Raw genomic sequence first — 17,006 nt, forward strand, 5'->3', positions numbered from 1 at the left:
CTGTATCTTTCCTGATTTTCTGCCTGCTGGATCTGTCAATCAGTGACAGAATGGTGTTAAAGTCTCCAACTATAATAATGGATTTGTCACTTTCTCTTTGCAGTTCTATCAGTTTTTGCCTCATATATTTTGATGCTTTATTGTTTGCCACATATACATTAAGGATTGCCACATCTTCTTGGAGGACTGATCCCCCTTCATCATTATGTAATGCCCCTCTTCATCTCTAATAATTATCCTAGCTCTGAAGACTGTTATGTCTGAAATTAATGTAGCTAATCCAGCTTTCTTTTGATTGGTATTAGCATGGTAAATCTTTCTCTATCCCTTTACTGTTAATTAATCTTTATCTTTATATTTAAAGTGGGTTTCTTATAGCCAGCATATAGTCGGATCTTGGTTTCATTTTATCTACTCTGGCAGTCTCTGTCTTTAAATTGGTATATTTAGTCCATTCATGTTTAAAGTGATTATTGATATAGCTGGATTAAAATCTACCATCTTAGTGACTGTTTTCTACCTGTTGCATTTGTTCTTTGTTTCTCCCCCCACTCTACTTTTGCTGCCTTCTCTGGTTTCTGGGTTTTTTTGGCTGCATTAGGTCTTCATTGCTGTGTGTGGGGTTTCTCTAGTTGCGGCGAGTGGGGGCCATTCTTCATTGCGCTGCACGGGCTTCTCGTTGTGGTGGCTTCTCTCGTTGCAGAGCACAGGCCCTAGGCACACAGGCTCAGCAGTTGTGGCTCACGGGCTCTAGAGCACAGGCTCAGTAGTTGTGGCACACGGGCTTAGTTGCTTTGCGGCATGTGGGATCTTCCTGGACCAGGGATCGAACCCGTGTCCCCTGCATTGGCAGGCGGATTCCCAACCACCGCACCACCAGGGAAGTCCCTTCTCAGGTTTTAATACAACATTTTATATGCTGGTTTTAACTGAGCATTTTATATTATTCCATTTCATCTCCTCTCTTGATATATCATTTACTTCTTTCCTTAAGTTTTTCAGTAGTTGCACTAGGGTTTACAAAATACATTTTAAAATAATTGAAGTTCACCTTCAAATAATGCAGCCACCACCTTTAATCTCCACTTTTGAAAAAAGTAGAGCAGGAAACAGCTCTAGCTATAATTTAATTACTTTGTCTTGTTTTTATTTTATTTTACAGTTCCCTTCTGTTTCTGGCCAAGAATGGTGGTTTGGCCAGGAATGGTGGTTTTTCCCCTCATGGTAGTATTATAAGGTTTTTTAATAAACGAAAGGAAGAGTGGGTTGTGGGGAGAACTCCAGTTGAAATTCAAAGGTCTGTGTCCAAGCCTGATTATTTGAGCCAGAATTAATTCACACCATGCTTTAAGTTAATCCTCTTGGCCTGGGGTTTTTCTTGCCATCAGGTGCATCAAAGACAATACTTATGCCAACCTCCACTCCCGACAGAAGAACATAGCTCAGTTCAAGTTCAACGTCTTCAGCTTTCTCACCAGCTATGATGTGATCTATCTGCAGTGTAAAGTTGCCGTAGGCAAAGTGGGGGACCACGCCTCCCGCTGCTCCCAGGGCTGTGCAGGGCAGAGTAAGAGGGGCGCAGGCCCCATGGAGGCCACAGTAGAGCACACTGAGTATTTCCAAATGGTGGGGCCACTGGAGATCCACAAAGGAACTGATTGAAGAAAGACCCTTGTGTGATTTCTCCAAGTTTCACGTCAATCTGTTAGAAATTAGAAGTAAATTCTATTTCTGCTCAGCAAAATAGTAAGTTTGACAAATCTGAGGTTGTCCATGTAGAGACAGGTAAAAGAAATAGCTAAAGAGGTTCTCTCTGAGGTTTGTTGCTAAGTAAGTCTTCTTCTCTGATTATTCAACTTCTAAGGCAGTCGCTCTCTTTGCAGCTAGAAGTCTTGCATTTTATAATTCTTCACTATCAAGAACTTGATCATTGTCTTAAACAGTGCAACATTTTATAAAGAAAAGTTATCTCTTGATACCACATTGCCAACTTAAAGATATGTTTGACTCCTTAATGTTTAGATGCTAGTAGGTGTACCTTTTTGTTTCTGTCCCTCTGATGGTGTGAGAATTTATTTTCAGATTTTGCCAAGGGTCTTGTGAAGAATAAACTAAGTGTCTGTCAGAAAGTTGCTGTTTTTTTTTTGTTTTTTCTTTAAACTACAATAATTGGTCAGTTGAATCAGTTGCCATTTACCCAAAACAAGCTTTATTTGTCTGTTTCAAAGGGAACAAATTGGGCCTTGGCTTCGTTGAGTTTGGGTTAAGCTTGCAAATGAGACACTTAACGACAATCACGACAACCCCTCAGGACTGCTCTGTGAGCTACCACGCACTTAGTCTGTTTCCCAGATCTTCAAAGCATTACAGGAAACCTGAAAAGCACGCAAAGAAAGATTAGCATATTCCCACACGCTCCCAGAAAAGAAGGGCAGCACCCACTTAATCTAATCTTTTTATACCTTAACAGAAAGAGGCCTGCACTAGGCTCAGTACCCTCAAAGTTGTCTTTAAAGATACAGACTTGGACACAGCCAGATTTTTTTGTCTTTGTTTTTCAATAAATATTCAGTAACTACATTAATGCATATATGTGGAATCCAAAAAAACTGGTATAGACGATCTTATTTACACAGGAGAAATAGAGACACAGACGTAGAGAACAAACGTATGGATATCAAAGAGGAAGGGGGGTGGGGGGGTGGGATGAACTGGGAGATTGGGATTGACATATATACACTATTGATACTATGTATAAAATAGATAACTAATGAGAACCTACTGTATGGCACAGGGAACTCTACTCAGTGCTCTGTGGTGATCTAAATGGGAAGGCAATCCAAAAAAGAAGGGACATATGTATACATATAGCTGATTCACTTTGCTGTACGGTAGAAACTAACACAACACTGTAAAGCAACTATACTCCAATAAAAATTTTTTAGAAATATTCAGTAACAATATTTAAAATATGAGCCCTCAAGCCCAGGGTATCGTTCCCATCTTTGTCAATAAATAGCATGTGTGAGATGAGAATACAGTATTGTCAAGTCCCCCAGGGAGGAGGCAGGGTTTGGTGGGGCCTGGGAGTGAACCCCAAATTCCTGAGAGGTGAAAATCTGACAAGGGACCCAAGGAGGGACACTGCCTCTAAAGGGAGACATGTCAGTTTGGTTACAAACATGCCCTTCACCAACAACTGTCTTGGTAAAAGTAAGTTTCCTGCTGATACGTAGTGGAAGCTGATGGTATGTGATGACCGGTCAATTTGATGAAGATGGCAATCTTCGTATCTAAAGTGTATTATCTCTCATGAGGAGCTTCATTCTCAATCACACGAAACAATGATTTTAGCATCTGGCATCTATTTCATGCAAGTGCTTCAGATGAAAAAGGGAATTTTCCCAAGTAACCAAGAGCTGCTAGAGTTTCCACTTTGAAAAGTTCATCTGCCCATTAACTGGTACCTATCCAAATCTTGTTGAGAAAGTGGGAGGGTAACAGTTTCCAAAATTAGCATCTTATGGCTTTTAGCAAATCCCTAATGTGAAAAGTGTTGACAATGAATGGACTGAATTTTTAAGAATAAATAAATAAGGGTCCAATGAACTTCCATTTCAGGTACTCTGGGTGTAGTTCAGTGGATGGGAGCCAGGAAGCTGCCCTTTCCAAAAGCACCCAGGTGATTCTTAGGAATGATGAAGTTTGCAAACCAAGGCCGCTGTTCAGCATCTTATGCCCCATGGATCAAAATGCACTTAACAGGGAAAAGCGTGCAACCCGGAAACTCCAATGGGTGCAGAAAAAAAAACAGCCCAAGAGAAGCCTGCTCCCTCTAGCCAAAGGACCAGCAGCAAAGGGGCAGCCAGCCAATTCAGAAAACTTTTAGGCAATAACCTCCTGCTCTAAACACCATAGGTAAAACTATGCCCCACCCCCAGCCCAGGCAGCAAAGGTGAAGTAGGGAGCCTAGACTTCCACCTGCTCTCCGTGCCCCACACCCATCTCATCCCCTGTCCTCCCCTCCCTTCCCTTCCCCAGGGTGATGTCAGAAAAGGCAGAGTGAAGAGCTGGGACTTTCATCACCTCCAGGCAGCAAGGAGGGCCACCCTGCACCCCCAAGTCAGGTGGAGGCCAGGTGGGGAGCCTGGACTTCCAGCCCCACCCATCAGGTCTGAGGCACCCCTTTGAGTCTGCTAAGACTAAAGAAAAAACAACACTGATATATTATCATATGCTGACACTGCATTGTACAGCTCGATAGCTGCACTACAAAGGTTTTTTTATTCCTGGTTATATGATTTTACACTCTCTAGTGAGTCACAGTATTTGACAGTTTTCTTCGTATTACACTATGGCACCCGACGCACCTCTGAATACACCCCTTGCATGGCCACCAGTGGCTGTTTAGTCAGTTCCTGACAGAGGGATGACTGATGGGCCAGTGACCAGATAATTTTTCAGCGCTGTTTTTAAATACTTAATTTGATTTGCCCATTCTAAGTAAGTTCTTAAGTGTTTTCACATTGGGTTAGAAAAGATCTTATTCGTTATATGAACGAATGCAGAGGAGATTCACCCGCATGGCCACTGGGGCAAGTATTTGGAAGATCTACATGGAAATATTAAGAAGAAAATGGGGGAAATCTGTTTTGATTTGGAGCTGGAATTCAATCAGGCCCCTAAGAACTTGTTCGCTGAGGGCAGAGATGCTGTTGTATCCATGGTGTATCCCCAGCATACTGTATACTCATACACAGGAGTAAAGAGAGGGCCTCTGGGCATCAGGAATGTGGCTCCTGTTTGGCAGCCCCCAGCCACCAGGCTCAGAGAGGTTAAGAAACTTCTCCAGTGGCACTAGCTTGTGAAAGGCAGAGTTGGATTGGAACCAACTGTGTCCAGTTCTAAAGCCCCTGTGTTACACTCTGTCCGTACTGCCAACCAGAGGGGTTTGTCTCAAAGACCTCTTACTCCATCTTGCCTTCCTCAAGGACCCTGCGATGCCTGGACTTACGGCATATTCCCCACATTTGGAACACACTTGTGCAGGGCCTCCCAGGTGCTGGGCACTGAGCTGCCCACTGGGTGGGGTTCAGAGGGAAATTGGACGTGCTCAGGGGCTTGCTGGCGACAAGAGAAAATAGAACTGCATTCGAACTCCTAAGAAGGGGCAGAAAGCAGTAGGTGCCAGGAGAGGGAGGAAGTGCTCCAGGAACTCAAGAAGGACGTGTCACGTCCGGCTGGAAGGCAGGTTCCAGGGCAGGTGCAGCCTTGAATTTGCCTCTTGAAACTCTTACTGAGATTGGGGACACTCACCCTCCATCGAGTTTCCCAGACATTCCAAGGGCTACTGTGTGAGAGCAGCTCCAGCTCCCACATCCCTCTGGCAAATTTCACGAGCACTAAAGCACTGAATACTCCCTCATCAGCCAAGCCCTCTACTGAGGACTGAAACTCAGCCAGGAGGTGGCCTCTTCCAAATGCTTAGTCCTACCATTGTTCTCTCCCTGTTAGCCTAGAGATAGTAGCCGTTTCCTTCATTATTTCCTGTTACCCTTTCCATCCCTTTTAGCAGGTAACCAACCACCTGTTATGAGTCAATTCTTTACCTTGAGTAAAACACATGATGCTCACTAAGCAAGGGTTTTGTTAATGAAAGAACGAATTGCGGGGACTTCCTGATGGCGCAGTGGTTAAGAATCTGCCTGCCAAGGCGGGGGACACGGGTTCGAGCCCTGGTCTGGGAAGATCCCACATGCTGCGGAGCAACTAAGTCCGTGCACCACAACTACTGAGCCTGCACTCTAGAGCCCGCGAGCCACAGCTACTGAGCCCTCATGCCACAACTACTGAAGCCCGTGCGCCTAGAGCCCGTGCTCCGCAACAAGAGAAGCCACCGCAATGAGAAGCCTGTGCACCGCAACAAAAAGTAGTCCCTGCTCGCCGCAACTAGAGAAAGCCCACGCGCAGCAATGAAGACCCAATGCAGCCAAAAAATAAATAAATAAAAATAAATTAAATATGTGCTATCAACATTTCAAATGTTTTTTTTTTTTAAAAAAAAGAACAAATTGTGGTTACAAATGGAGAGTCTATGGTTAAAAGGGGGTTCCAGAGGTTCAGAGGAAAGAGCAGGAACAGAAGGGAGCAGACGAGCAGGAGTGACAAGGGGTGCACCCTCCTGCCTACTGCTGAGACCAGGAGGATCTGGGCTTCACCATTCAGCGGGAGGTTCCTGTTTGCAGTTAAAGACACTGACAGCTGAGTCAGCAATAATCAGCGTTAAAGTGATCCAAAAAGAAGAAAAAAATCTGCTTCTGAAGCTCTGGAGGATAGCAGGAGGAGGAATCTCAGGTTTTTAAAATGTCCTTTTGACACCACAGAGCTCAACCCCATGATTGCACATATCAGGCAGCCTCAACCCAGAGGTAGCCCATCTGGCTGTTCTCCCTCTGGGATGAATGGAGTTTCCCTCCAGGGCAGTGTAACAACTGCCCATGGTAGAGTAGCTGGATGAGAGTGAATGAAGCCCTTAGAAGGAGGAGGGCCGACCGTGGGAAGTTTAGCAGGGTCTGAAACTAGAAACACTCTAAGGTCAATATTTTTTTTCTGGGGTTGGATATATAGGTGTATTTTCTACTCTAACTCTCCTTATATTGCAGTACAACTTTATAAGCTAGTTGCCCCAAGTCCCAAAGTGGGTACTACACAAATTTAAGTACTTTTATAACTAACAACAACAACACTGGAGGCAGAGAGGATTATTTTCAATATTTCAGTTATTCAAAAGTACATAAATATGTTACATAGCACATGATATAATGTAAACGGTATAAAACTTGACTTGAATAATAAAACATTCTACTAATAAAGAAATATTGCTCACAAAGATATTTGTGCCCACCCAAGTCAGAGTCCCTCGTTTGCATCACAGAAGCACGGTGGCAGGGCATCAAAGCCAGCATACAAGTTACATTCATCACAGCATTGGAGGTTGGGATAAGACCCAGTGGTGATGGCCGCAGTGACCTTGTCCTGGGTGACCATGGCTGGATTATCTTTTAAGGCTGAAGAAATAGGTACCTTTGGAACTCTTAAGAAAAGACATACACAGAGCATAGGATTAGAATTTTTCTTCTCAGTCCATTTGTTACAACTTGTCAGAGGTATCTCAGAAGCTTAGGACTGGAGCCAATGAAACACATGACACCAGCCCAAGACTAAAGTGCTCTGCCCCCATCCCAAGTTCCTGTCTAATCCCTTTCTCTCCTAAGATTGCCAGAAATGTAAAATCAGGTTACAGCAAATAAGGGAGTGTGAATTGCAAGTGTGGGTCACGAGATGATCACTGCAAGTCCTCCAAGTGCAGAGCATGACAGGTGCCAAAGTCAGCCGTCCCCTGAGTGCTGGGATTCACCTTCCAGCACACAGGCCTAAGTTCCCTAGAATGGGAAAACCACTGCTTTTTTGTTTGTTTTTTCTCTCCATTATTAGGTAAGGAATCTGAGACATGGAAAAACACAGTGCCTTGGTCAAACACATACAAGCAGAGGAGGAGCTGTAAATAAAAGGCAGGTCATTGAAAGCTTGATGCAGGACTCTGTTCAACAACTTATGCTGCCTCCTTGGAACGTTAATGAATGGGAACACCACTGCTTCTGGCAACCAATCTCTCCCATATTTGAAGGTTCCTTTCCCCAAAATCTAATGCTCACTTTTCTGATCTACACTCCCTTGTTAGGCAAACCCCAGGATCTTCACACAACTCAGCTTCCCCAAAGTCCTATAGGCCCACCTCACTGTCCCCAAGGCCAAGGACACACTGAGAGCTCCCCAACTCAGGCAAGAGAAGATCAACTCAGCCCGTCCTCTGAGTGAACACAGGCAGAGAGACTCATTCACACAGTCTTCAGTCTGCAGTGTGTGGAATTAGCCAGCTGAGGGTAAACTCAATGAGGCCAAGTAACAGCAAAGCAGCACAGAGCCACCTGGCTGAGAACATTCTACTTATGAGCTCAGAGCCCCAAACAGGAAGGTGAAGAAACCAAGATTCTACACGCACTGCCTTTGTCGTCTCAAACCCTCCCGCTGTTCCTGACCTCACCCGGGGTGCGGCCATGGGGCAAGGAATGACCCTACTCAAGCAGAGAACCGCAGGATCCCATCTGAGGGAGTGTTAGCCACTCTTACCCATATCACTCACTTCAGTGCGTTGGCTACTTTGTAGTAAAGACAGATGACAGCAGCCATCAGCACAAGCACAGCCAAAAGGATACCGCCACCAATGCAGAACATAATTATCGTGTTAACTTGGGAAGCTTCACCTAGGCAGAGAAGTGCAGGCAAGCAGTGAATGTGGCTTCCCTCCCCACAGCCACCTAGCAACCTCAATATGCTTCCTTCAGTGGAGGAAGAATGAACCCAAACCACAGATCCTTATGCGTGTAAAACACAAATGAGTCTTCCTAGGGGGGGCCCAGGACCCTAAGCTGGCCCAGAGATGGGGGAAAGGGTTCATTTCTAAATGAGATGGGACTGAAATGCAAAGTCCAGAGAGAAGGAAGGAAAGAAAGTGGGAAGAATCTTTTTCTCTCTTTCACATGCAGTAAAGTGCAGCTGTAAATAACCAGCCTGCACTCGAGCAAATGGTTTTATTCCCAAACACCTGGGCCTCCTGAAATAAGTTCCCTTTCAGAGTCAGAATTAAACCCTTCCCTGTACATCAGGCTTAAAAATCTTCTATGGCAATTATTAAGGGAATGACTTTTTTTAAATGTTATGTTCAAAAATACTAAGAATATACTAATCTATTTTGTGATATGTGTTTCAGGAAAAGGAAGCTTTCAATTCTCCCTCTGACAACTGCCATTTTTCCTCCTAAATGCTAAATCTTTCCAGGAAGCCCCATTTGTGTGGAATAAGCAATTTGTTTAATCTGACTCCCTGAAACTGGGGAAAAGTGAGCCAGAAGAGAAGAATAAACAATCCAACTGCCAAAGCATACTTACGAGTATCTAAGTCGCCAAAGCTGGATAAATGCTGACAGTTTAAAAAAATTACAATTAAAATCAACTTTAGGGAACAGTACATCTTATCAGGAATTTCTCAAACCCTTAATTTGAGAAAGAAAATTCTACTTATCCTTGTTAGGAGTAATTGAGATATAAGTATGCAGAGCTCGCTTTTAGAAGCACAGTCTCCACCAGTGCGACCAGAATGGACAACCACTGTCCAGCTCCAACTTATATGCCTATCAGGCCTTAGGCTGTGTGACATCAACTCTTTGGACACCAGCTCTCTTTCATGGAGTTCTGAATTCCATTCCATGTTCAGATTTATTTTAGCACCAATGGAAATGTGAATGCCCAAATACTATTTTAAATCATTTAATTTCAATCTCACCTTTTCAGGTTTTGTTTCTCTCAGAGGACCATTTAAGGTTTGACTGTTAATCAAAAGCAAATTTGGGATTTCAACAAAATAAAAAGACAGTGATGTGGGGAGGCTAATATCTAAAAATACTCATATCTAAAAGTACAGTCATAGAAGGCTGGTTAGACTTTATGTTTTAGTAACACAATGAAATAGTATGTACTTGTAGCTTTGAACAGGATTTGGATATAGGTTCATTGACTTCAGAATATTATCATAATTTATAGTTAAGACAAAAAGATTTCAAAAAGCAATTTGAAGAGGATATCTGTTTTAAATCGGGTTTCTGTGATTTCAAGGTACTCACACCAGCAAAGCTGGTTCCATTAAATGAGGGAATTACTTTAACTACAAAGGGTTACTCCTTGCTGCTCTGGCCAAACCCTGGGTGAGGTTACAAACTGCAGGGGAGATATAACCCAAAATGGTGGCATAAGATCTCTGAAAATTCTCTTCTCTGTAAAAGCAATGAAAAATCTGGCAAAAAAAGAAATTGTCAGAATCAGGTTTTTCTGACTCTGGATAATAACTATAAGCTTTCAGCAGCTCAGGAAACATTTATTTAAGAACAACTGAATCTCAGTATTGAACAGCATGCTTTGTGGCACTGTTCCATCATCCACTCTCCAGCTCCATGGTAGTCTTATTTTCAACAGCCTAGATTCCAACGCAGCCACCAGAGGGAGCAGAATAGAGGTAGAGCCCTTTCAGAGTCTCACTCCCAAAGAACTGTCATTATCTGACTCATCTGCTGGTTTTCTGGAAGACGTCACTTGCTTGCAAAGCTATCTGCATTTGACCTAACTTGGAGTCCACTCAGTGCAAAAAAGTCTTCTCCCCACAAAACTTTTGGCAAAACTTTTGACAAAATGTTTTAACTTCCTGGCTCTCTGAGGCATTGGATTATTTGCGGCAACTGACAGACTAGTCAAAAAGCTTAAAGGAAAAGCTGGTAAATTAGATGTCCATAGGGGTTCTGAACAGCTCTGACATATCCGTAGGAGTCTAGAAGTCCACGCACATGTATAGAGCCGTGTGCATGCAGGGTTGTGAGCATGCTCAAGAAAGACATGAGATGGCCCTGTGCATTCAACCCCGGCTGACCGTGAAGCTTTTCCCAAGCAGGAAGTGAAGGCAAAGGCAGAGTTTTCAACTGCTTGGCTGATACTGTTGAAGACATGCCCCAGTAGGCACACAGAGCCCCTCATGAAAGACTGGGAGGTATACTGGTTCCAGGCATTTAAGGTAATCTTAAATGCTTAGTAGCCAATCATTAGCTAACTACTAAGCTAATCAGTAGAGACTTCAGTGTCCACACACAATAAAGAATACAGACTTCACAATGAATTAGTCGAGAAAAGTCACTAAACAAACAACAACAACAAACCTTGGAGAATGGGGAGAACCTGATTTCTAGAGTTGCCATGTTATATTATTTTTTCTTGCTTTTTTTTGGCCATGGTGTGTGGCTTGCAGGATCTCAGTGCCCCAACCAGGGACTGAACCCAGGCTATGATAGTGAACGCCTGGAATCCTAACCACTAGGCCACCAGGGAACTCTTTATTATCTATATTATTTTAAATGTGCAGTTCTCAACAAAAGAATGTAAGATATGCAAAGGAACAAGAAAGTATGGCCCATAAAAAGGGGGAGGAGGGAAGCAATCAATAAAAGCTTTCCCTGGGGGAGGGGGAAAAATTGGGAGATTGGGACTGATATATACACACTACCTTATATAAAATAGATAATAAGAACCTGTGGTACAGCACAGGGAACTCTACTCAATACTCTGTAATGGCCTATATGGGAAAAGAAATCTAAAAAAAAAAAAAGAAAAGAAAAGAAAAAAGAGTGGATATATGTATATGTCTAACTGATTCACTTTGCTGTACACCTGAAACACAACACTGTACATCAACTATACTCCAATAAAAATTTAAAAAAAAAACTTTCCCTGAAGAAGCCCAGACGTTGGCTATACTAGAAAAAGACTTTAAATCAGCTATTTTAAACATGTCCAAAGTAAACCAAAGTAAAACTTCTTTTTATTTTAATATTAATTAATTTATTTGGCTGCACTGGGTCTTAGTTGCAGCACACGGGATCTTCATTGCCGCGTGCAGGATCTTTTAGTTGTAGCATGTGGGCTCTTAGTTGAGGCATGAGGGATCTAATTCCCTGACCAGGGATCGAACCCAGGAGCCCTGCATTGGGGGCGTGGAATCTTAACCACTGGACAACCAGGGAAATCCCCAAAGTAAACCACTTCTAAAGAACTAAAGGAAAGTATGAGAATAATGTCTCCAATAGAGAATATCAATAGAGAGAGAAATTATTTTTTAAAAGAACCAAATGGAAATTCTGGAGTTGGAAAGTACAATAACTGAAAAAAAAAATCACTGGAGGGGCTTAACAACAGATTTGAACAGGGAGAAGAAAGTGAAGACAGGTCAATTGAGATTATCCAGTCTAAGGAACCGAAAGAAAAAATAAATAAAAATAATCATGGACCTTCCAATTTCCATTCCAAAATGTAAACAGCTCGGGAACTGTCATCCTCAAAACCAAGAAAAAAAAAAATGGAACAAATTGAAAATCAACAAGTCTTCTTAAGTTAACAAGAGAATTGAAGTCACATGGAAAACAGCCACCCCCAAAAGTTAAGAGACAGGTGAATACAGAGAATCATGGCATACAGTACACCAGGAGAAGAAGTCACTGCTGGAGCCAGCAATGGGTAGGAACAATTAAATAGTAATTGATGAATTACTGAATGAGGACTAGCTTAAGAGAGAAAACAAACAAAACAAAAAAACAAAACAAAAACAACAAAACAAAACCAAAAACCTCCTGGAGGCTCAGTTTTGTTTTGTTTTTGGTGGTGGGGGGCACACTTTCATGATTGTTACCTCTAGGAACTCAATTAGGTTCTTATGGTAAAGACTGAAGAAAAAAACCCTCGTGCTTTGGTCTCCAATGACACCACATTGGAGGTGGCTTTATTACTGCTGGGAGATAAAGTCTTGAATTTCCACTAGGCTTCTGGTATCACTGCATCAGTTAGGTGGAACAGTGCCTCATCTCCACCAGATGAGGGCGGAAGTCCAGACTTCCCAAGGTCTCCACTGACACCACAGGGGCTGGGAAGGGATGCAGGTCTCAGCTCTACTCAGGCTTCTCGGGCACTAACCTGGAGAGAGGGGGTTGGGACACCTCTTTAGAGCCTGGTGATAATGGAAGTCTAGTTTCTGCATGTAGTCTCTGCTGTGGGGGACAGAAAGGGGAGGAGAAGTGAGACCAGTTTTTTCTGTGGCATTTGGCTGGAACACAGCAGTTATTTCCTTCTTTCTAGGCTGCCTGTTTCCTGGTCCTTTGGCTAGAAACAGCAGGCTTTTGTTGGGCTTTTTTTGTCTGCACCCACTGGTGTTTCCAGGTTGCCAGCTTCTTCGGCTCCAAGTCTGGAAATATGAAGCGAAAACAAAATCCAGGGGACTCACCAACCATGTTTCCTTGGATCTCAAGGTTACTAAGCTTGTCTGTTTTCGTCTCTCCATCTGTCAGAGTCTTATGTTTGTTTTATATGTTCACGGTTTTTAGTTGCAGTTAGTGGGAAGCATAAGGAAAGGTACATCTACTCCATCTTACCAGAAGCAGAAGTCTCTCATGTGGGAAATTTTGACATCAACCCTCTACTTAATGACCAAAGCCACTGTGCCAATCCCGCTTGTCCGACCCTGAGAGTGAATGCCTCCTTAAATTGTGCACCCCAGGCACCTCACGTGTGTCATCCTAGACTGGGCCCTGTCATCTCATCATAGCTTATCTTTCCAGCCTCATTCCCCACTGCATTTCCCCACACCTAATGGATTTTCATGCCTGAGTTTTGGCTAGATGGCTCTCCAGTCTCTCTCCTCCTCTATCAGCTGAAATACTAATCCTGCAAAGCTTCACTAAAATGCCATCTCATCTGTAAACTTTTCACTGATTCCCATCTGCCCCCCACCCCATGTTACTTGCTCCTTTCCCTCTGTATCATGACCTTTGTTTGTACCTCTCTGAAAATTTGACTTCTGTTTGCCTTAAGGTTTTCCAGCTCCTGCTTTAACTCTGAACAGACATTTGTCTTGAGTAAAGGAACCTACTATGCTCACACTCACTGAACCCAGTACTCTGAGTTAAATTAACGGTGGGTTTCCTTCGACTTTTTATCTCACTCAAAAATGTTTTATTTTTCCAAGTTTCTTTTCTATTCCTTCCTATTGAAGCAGTAACGATTCTGAGGGACACAGTCTTGAATATGGTAAGTCACGATTAAGGAGGCAGGCTATGTTGACTTTCTTTACAGAGCTGACCACTTCATCTCTTGGTTTCCTTCTATTCCTGTAGTTACTTGACTGTTGAGTTACTTGATGACTCTGTATGTTTAAAGTGTGTTTTTGCAAGGTATAAGTTCCATGAGGAACGAACTCTGGATCCCCAAGTATCAAAAAGAGAGCCTAGAATCCATTAGGTGCTAGCACATGTCATGGACGATGACTCAAATATGAATTTTATTAATCTGGTAACACCTTTCCCCACCTGAGCCTCTAAATTCAGACAGAGCAATAAATTCAGACATAGCAGTAAGCCCTGACCAGTATTATTTCATTTATTGATAAGGATATTTCACATTGTGTTACCAACATTAAACTATTGGCCTGAGCATTTCTAACGTGTTTTAGTAACAGCTTTCTAGAGATGACTAGGAGGAAATAACTAAAACCTCTGTTTGGCAGATGAGGAAACTGAAGCTCAGAGAACAAATGACTCCCTTGGATCACTTAGCAAGTCACTGGCAGGACTGGAACTAGGGCCTGGTTCTGTGATCTTTCCCTCCAGCCCCTGTCCTCCCAGGTCCAACACCTTTCCAGCCCCCTGCCTTCTGAAATGGTTTGAAATGATATGTTGTTTCCTATTTCCAGTCCCCCCAAGTCTATTATCCAGAGACTTTGATTTTGACTCTGAGCTGAAAGATGGGCAAAGAAATCCAGCTGCATTTCATTTAGGGAAAGGGGCTGGTTATTATCATTATGTTTTCAACCTAAGAGCTATCTCATTGGCAATTCACATGGCATGACTAGTCAAGAGTACTCGGACTGATGGGGACCAGGGGCCGTGTGTTCCAGATGACAAAAGGTAAGCAGTGGCTGTATTCAGAATCAGTGAGCTGAACGCTGTGATGTGATTACAGGGGCTTGTTTTCTCTCTGTGGGAAATTCTTTGTAATTCACACTCAAGGCCTTTTACCCAGGTCAGTTATTTGGCCAAGTGCCCATCCTGTGACTAACACCTGGGTCAGTTGGTTGCACACCCTCATACCTGCAAATTGTATCTATGGTGGCAGAAAGCAGCCCAGATGCCAGTCTACTGGGAGTAACCCTGTGAGGCCCCCTTGCTTGGCCCAAGTTCCAGCTCTGTGCCCCTTCCACAGCTCCTTCTGCTCTGCTCCTGGGATTCTCAGCTTTACCTTCAGACACCTGCGTGGCTGAGGGCCTTGCTCATGCTGCATCATCCTGTCCACAAACAAGATGACGGTTATATTAATGAGCAATGGAGGAGTCCAAGACCAGGGAGTTTTTGGTGCAACATATTTTTCCATGAGGTAAAAATTAACTCGTGCAGATTTTTCCATTCAATTTTTTGTTTAATTCATTTTAATTTAGCTTAAGGATAAATGTTTATTGAACTCCTACTATGTGTCAACACTGTTTTAAGATGGGGATAACAGTAGTGCCAAAAAAAAAAAAAAAATCAGCAGCCTTCTCCCTGTATCTTCATGTGCTCCTTTCTCTGTGTTTGTGCCAATCTCTTCTTATAAGAACACCAGTCTTATTGGATTATGGCCCACCCTAATGCCCTCATTTTAACTCGATTACCTCTTTAAAGGCCCTATTTTCAAATACATAATATTCTGAGATACTGGGGGTGAGGACTTCAACAAGTGAATTGGGAGAGAGGGAGCACAATTCAGCCCCAAACAGATATTTTCATGGGTAATTGACCTCCTTTATCATTTGAAATCCAAAGCTGTTGTCAGGTGAAGTAACTCTTCTTGCATGGCTACCCTGAGACTCTTGCAATTCCCTTGCCCACGTTAATACCTGAGAGGTAAATCATTTAAATAGGCCATTTTCATCCAAATATGGGTAAAGCAAGACTTAGCGTCTCCCCAGTTCCCACATCACCACTTTCACATTCTTAAAGATAGTTCCATGCCACGTATTAGACAATTAACCCAGAATTTTAGTTTTCTGCTCATTCTGACAGGGTCTCTCCAAATGCCCTCCGAAGACACATTTCCAAGGTGGTTTTGAGGAAAAACCACAAGCGTGGACAAACCTGAATTCTTATCCTACCTTAGTCACTCTATAACTTTAGCTAAGTGACTTAACATCACTTGACTTCAGTTTTCTAGTCTGTAAAATGGGGATATCACAGCCTACTTCATACTATGGCATGATGATATTCTGGACATGAAGCACCTGGCACAGGCTTGGCATACAAGAGGTGCCCAGTAAATGCTAAATCTCAATTTCCTCTTCCCTTGTTCTTCCCATGCTCTGATCTCTCTCCTCTACTTAAAACAGCAAAAATATTTTGTATTGCCCCTAATAACATCACCATTCCAGAATATTTGGAAGCCCCTCTTCTCTTTTATTTCCTAGTTTGAGAGTCAAATGGAGGTCACTTCAATAACATTTAATTAAGATAATAATATAGTGGTTCTCGGGGCTTCCCTGGTGGCGCAGTGGTTGAGAGTCCGCCTGCCAATTCAGGGGACACGGGTTCGTGCCCCAGCCCAGGAAGATCCCACATGCCGCGGAGCGGCTAGGCCCGTGAGCCATGGCCGCTGAGCCTGCGCGTCCGGAGCCTGTGCTCCGCAACGGGAGAGGCCACAACAGTGAGAAGCCCGCGTACCACAAAAAAAAAAAATAATAATAATATAGTGGTTCTCAAAGTGTGCCTGAGGCCAGCCGTATCTGGAACTTGTTAGACATGCAAATTCTCAGGCCTCAGCTCAGAACTTCTGAGTCAGAAACTCTGTAGTGGGACCCAGCCATCTGTGTTTCATCAAGCCCTCTAGCTCACTGGAATGCAAGCTTATTTAAAGAACCACTGATCTCTGTTTAAGAACATGGACCCTGGAGCCAAGAGTGCTAAGATTTGATTCCTCTTCCACTTTTCATTACTATGTAACTGTGTCTTAAGTGACTTCTCTGGTCATCAATTTTCACATCTACTGAATTGTAAGGCTTGTAAGACTCCCTATCCAATAAACCATTAATGTCTCTGTGTCGCTGTCTCCGGGCTCTTTCTTCAGTCTCTCGGCTGGGCAATTACAAGGTCTGCAGGTCTGGAGGGCACAGCCTAACAACCACGCAGCTAATGTTGAAGTGTACTTATGTCCTCACAAAGTAAGCCACCAAAATTGATTTCTCCTTCCTGGAGCCCTTGGGGAGAAAAGCATTTATGATTTCTCTATGTAAAGAAAGATGAGTTTGGGACTTCCCTGGCGGTCCAGTGGTTAAGATCC

At 43.2% G+C, this 17,006-nt stretch overlaps 1 protein-coding gene across 1 annotated transcript; it reads right to left on the reverse strand.

The window, feature by feature from the left end:
• Positions 1–6,909: 6,909 nt before the first annotated feature.
• LOC114908474 (protein FAM24B-like) lies at positions 6,910–8,295 on the reverse strand. Its single transcript, XM_029244656.1, has 2 exons — positions 8,204–8,295; positions 6,910–7,093 (listed from the first exon to the last, which is right to left on the reverse strand). Exons 1-2 carry the CDS (start codon positions 8,293–8,295, stop codon positions 6,910–6,912), a joined length of 276 nt encoding a protein of 91 aa, XP_029100489.1.
• Between the last annotated feature and the right edge of the window lie 8,711 nt (positions 8,296–17,006).

This window comes from Monodon monoceros, unplaced genomic scaffold (genome assembly GCF_005190385.1).
Source record: "Monodon monoceros isolate NGI ecotype Baffin Bay Population unplaced genomic scaffold, NGI_Narwhal_1 Super_Scaffold_4, whole genome shotgun sequence".
Lineage (NCBI taxonomy): Eukaryota > Metazoa > Chordata > Mammalia > Artiodactyla > Monodontidae > Monodon > Monodon monoceros.

Coding starts and splice junctions, on each gene's coding strand:
- LOC114908474 (XM_029244656.1), bottom strand. CDS start 8,295: ATGTTCTGCATTGGTGGCGGTATCCTTTTGGCTGTGCTTGTGCTGATG. Junction 7,094..8,203: donor AAAGTAGCCAACGCACTGAA/GTGAGTGATATG, acceptor TCTTTTCTTAAG/AGTTCCAAAGGTACCTATTT.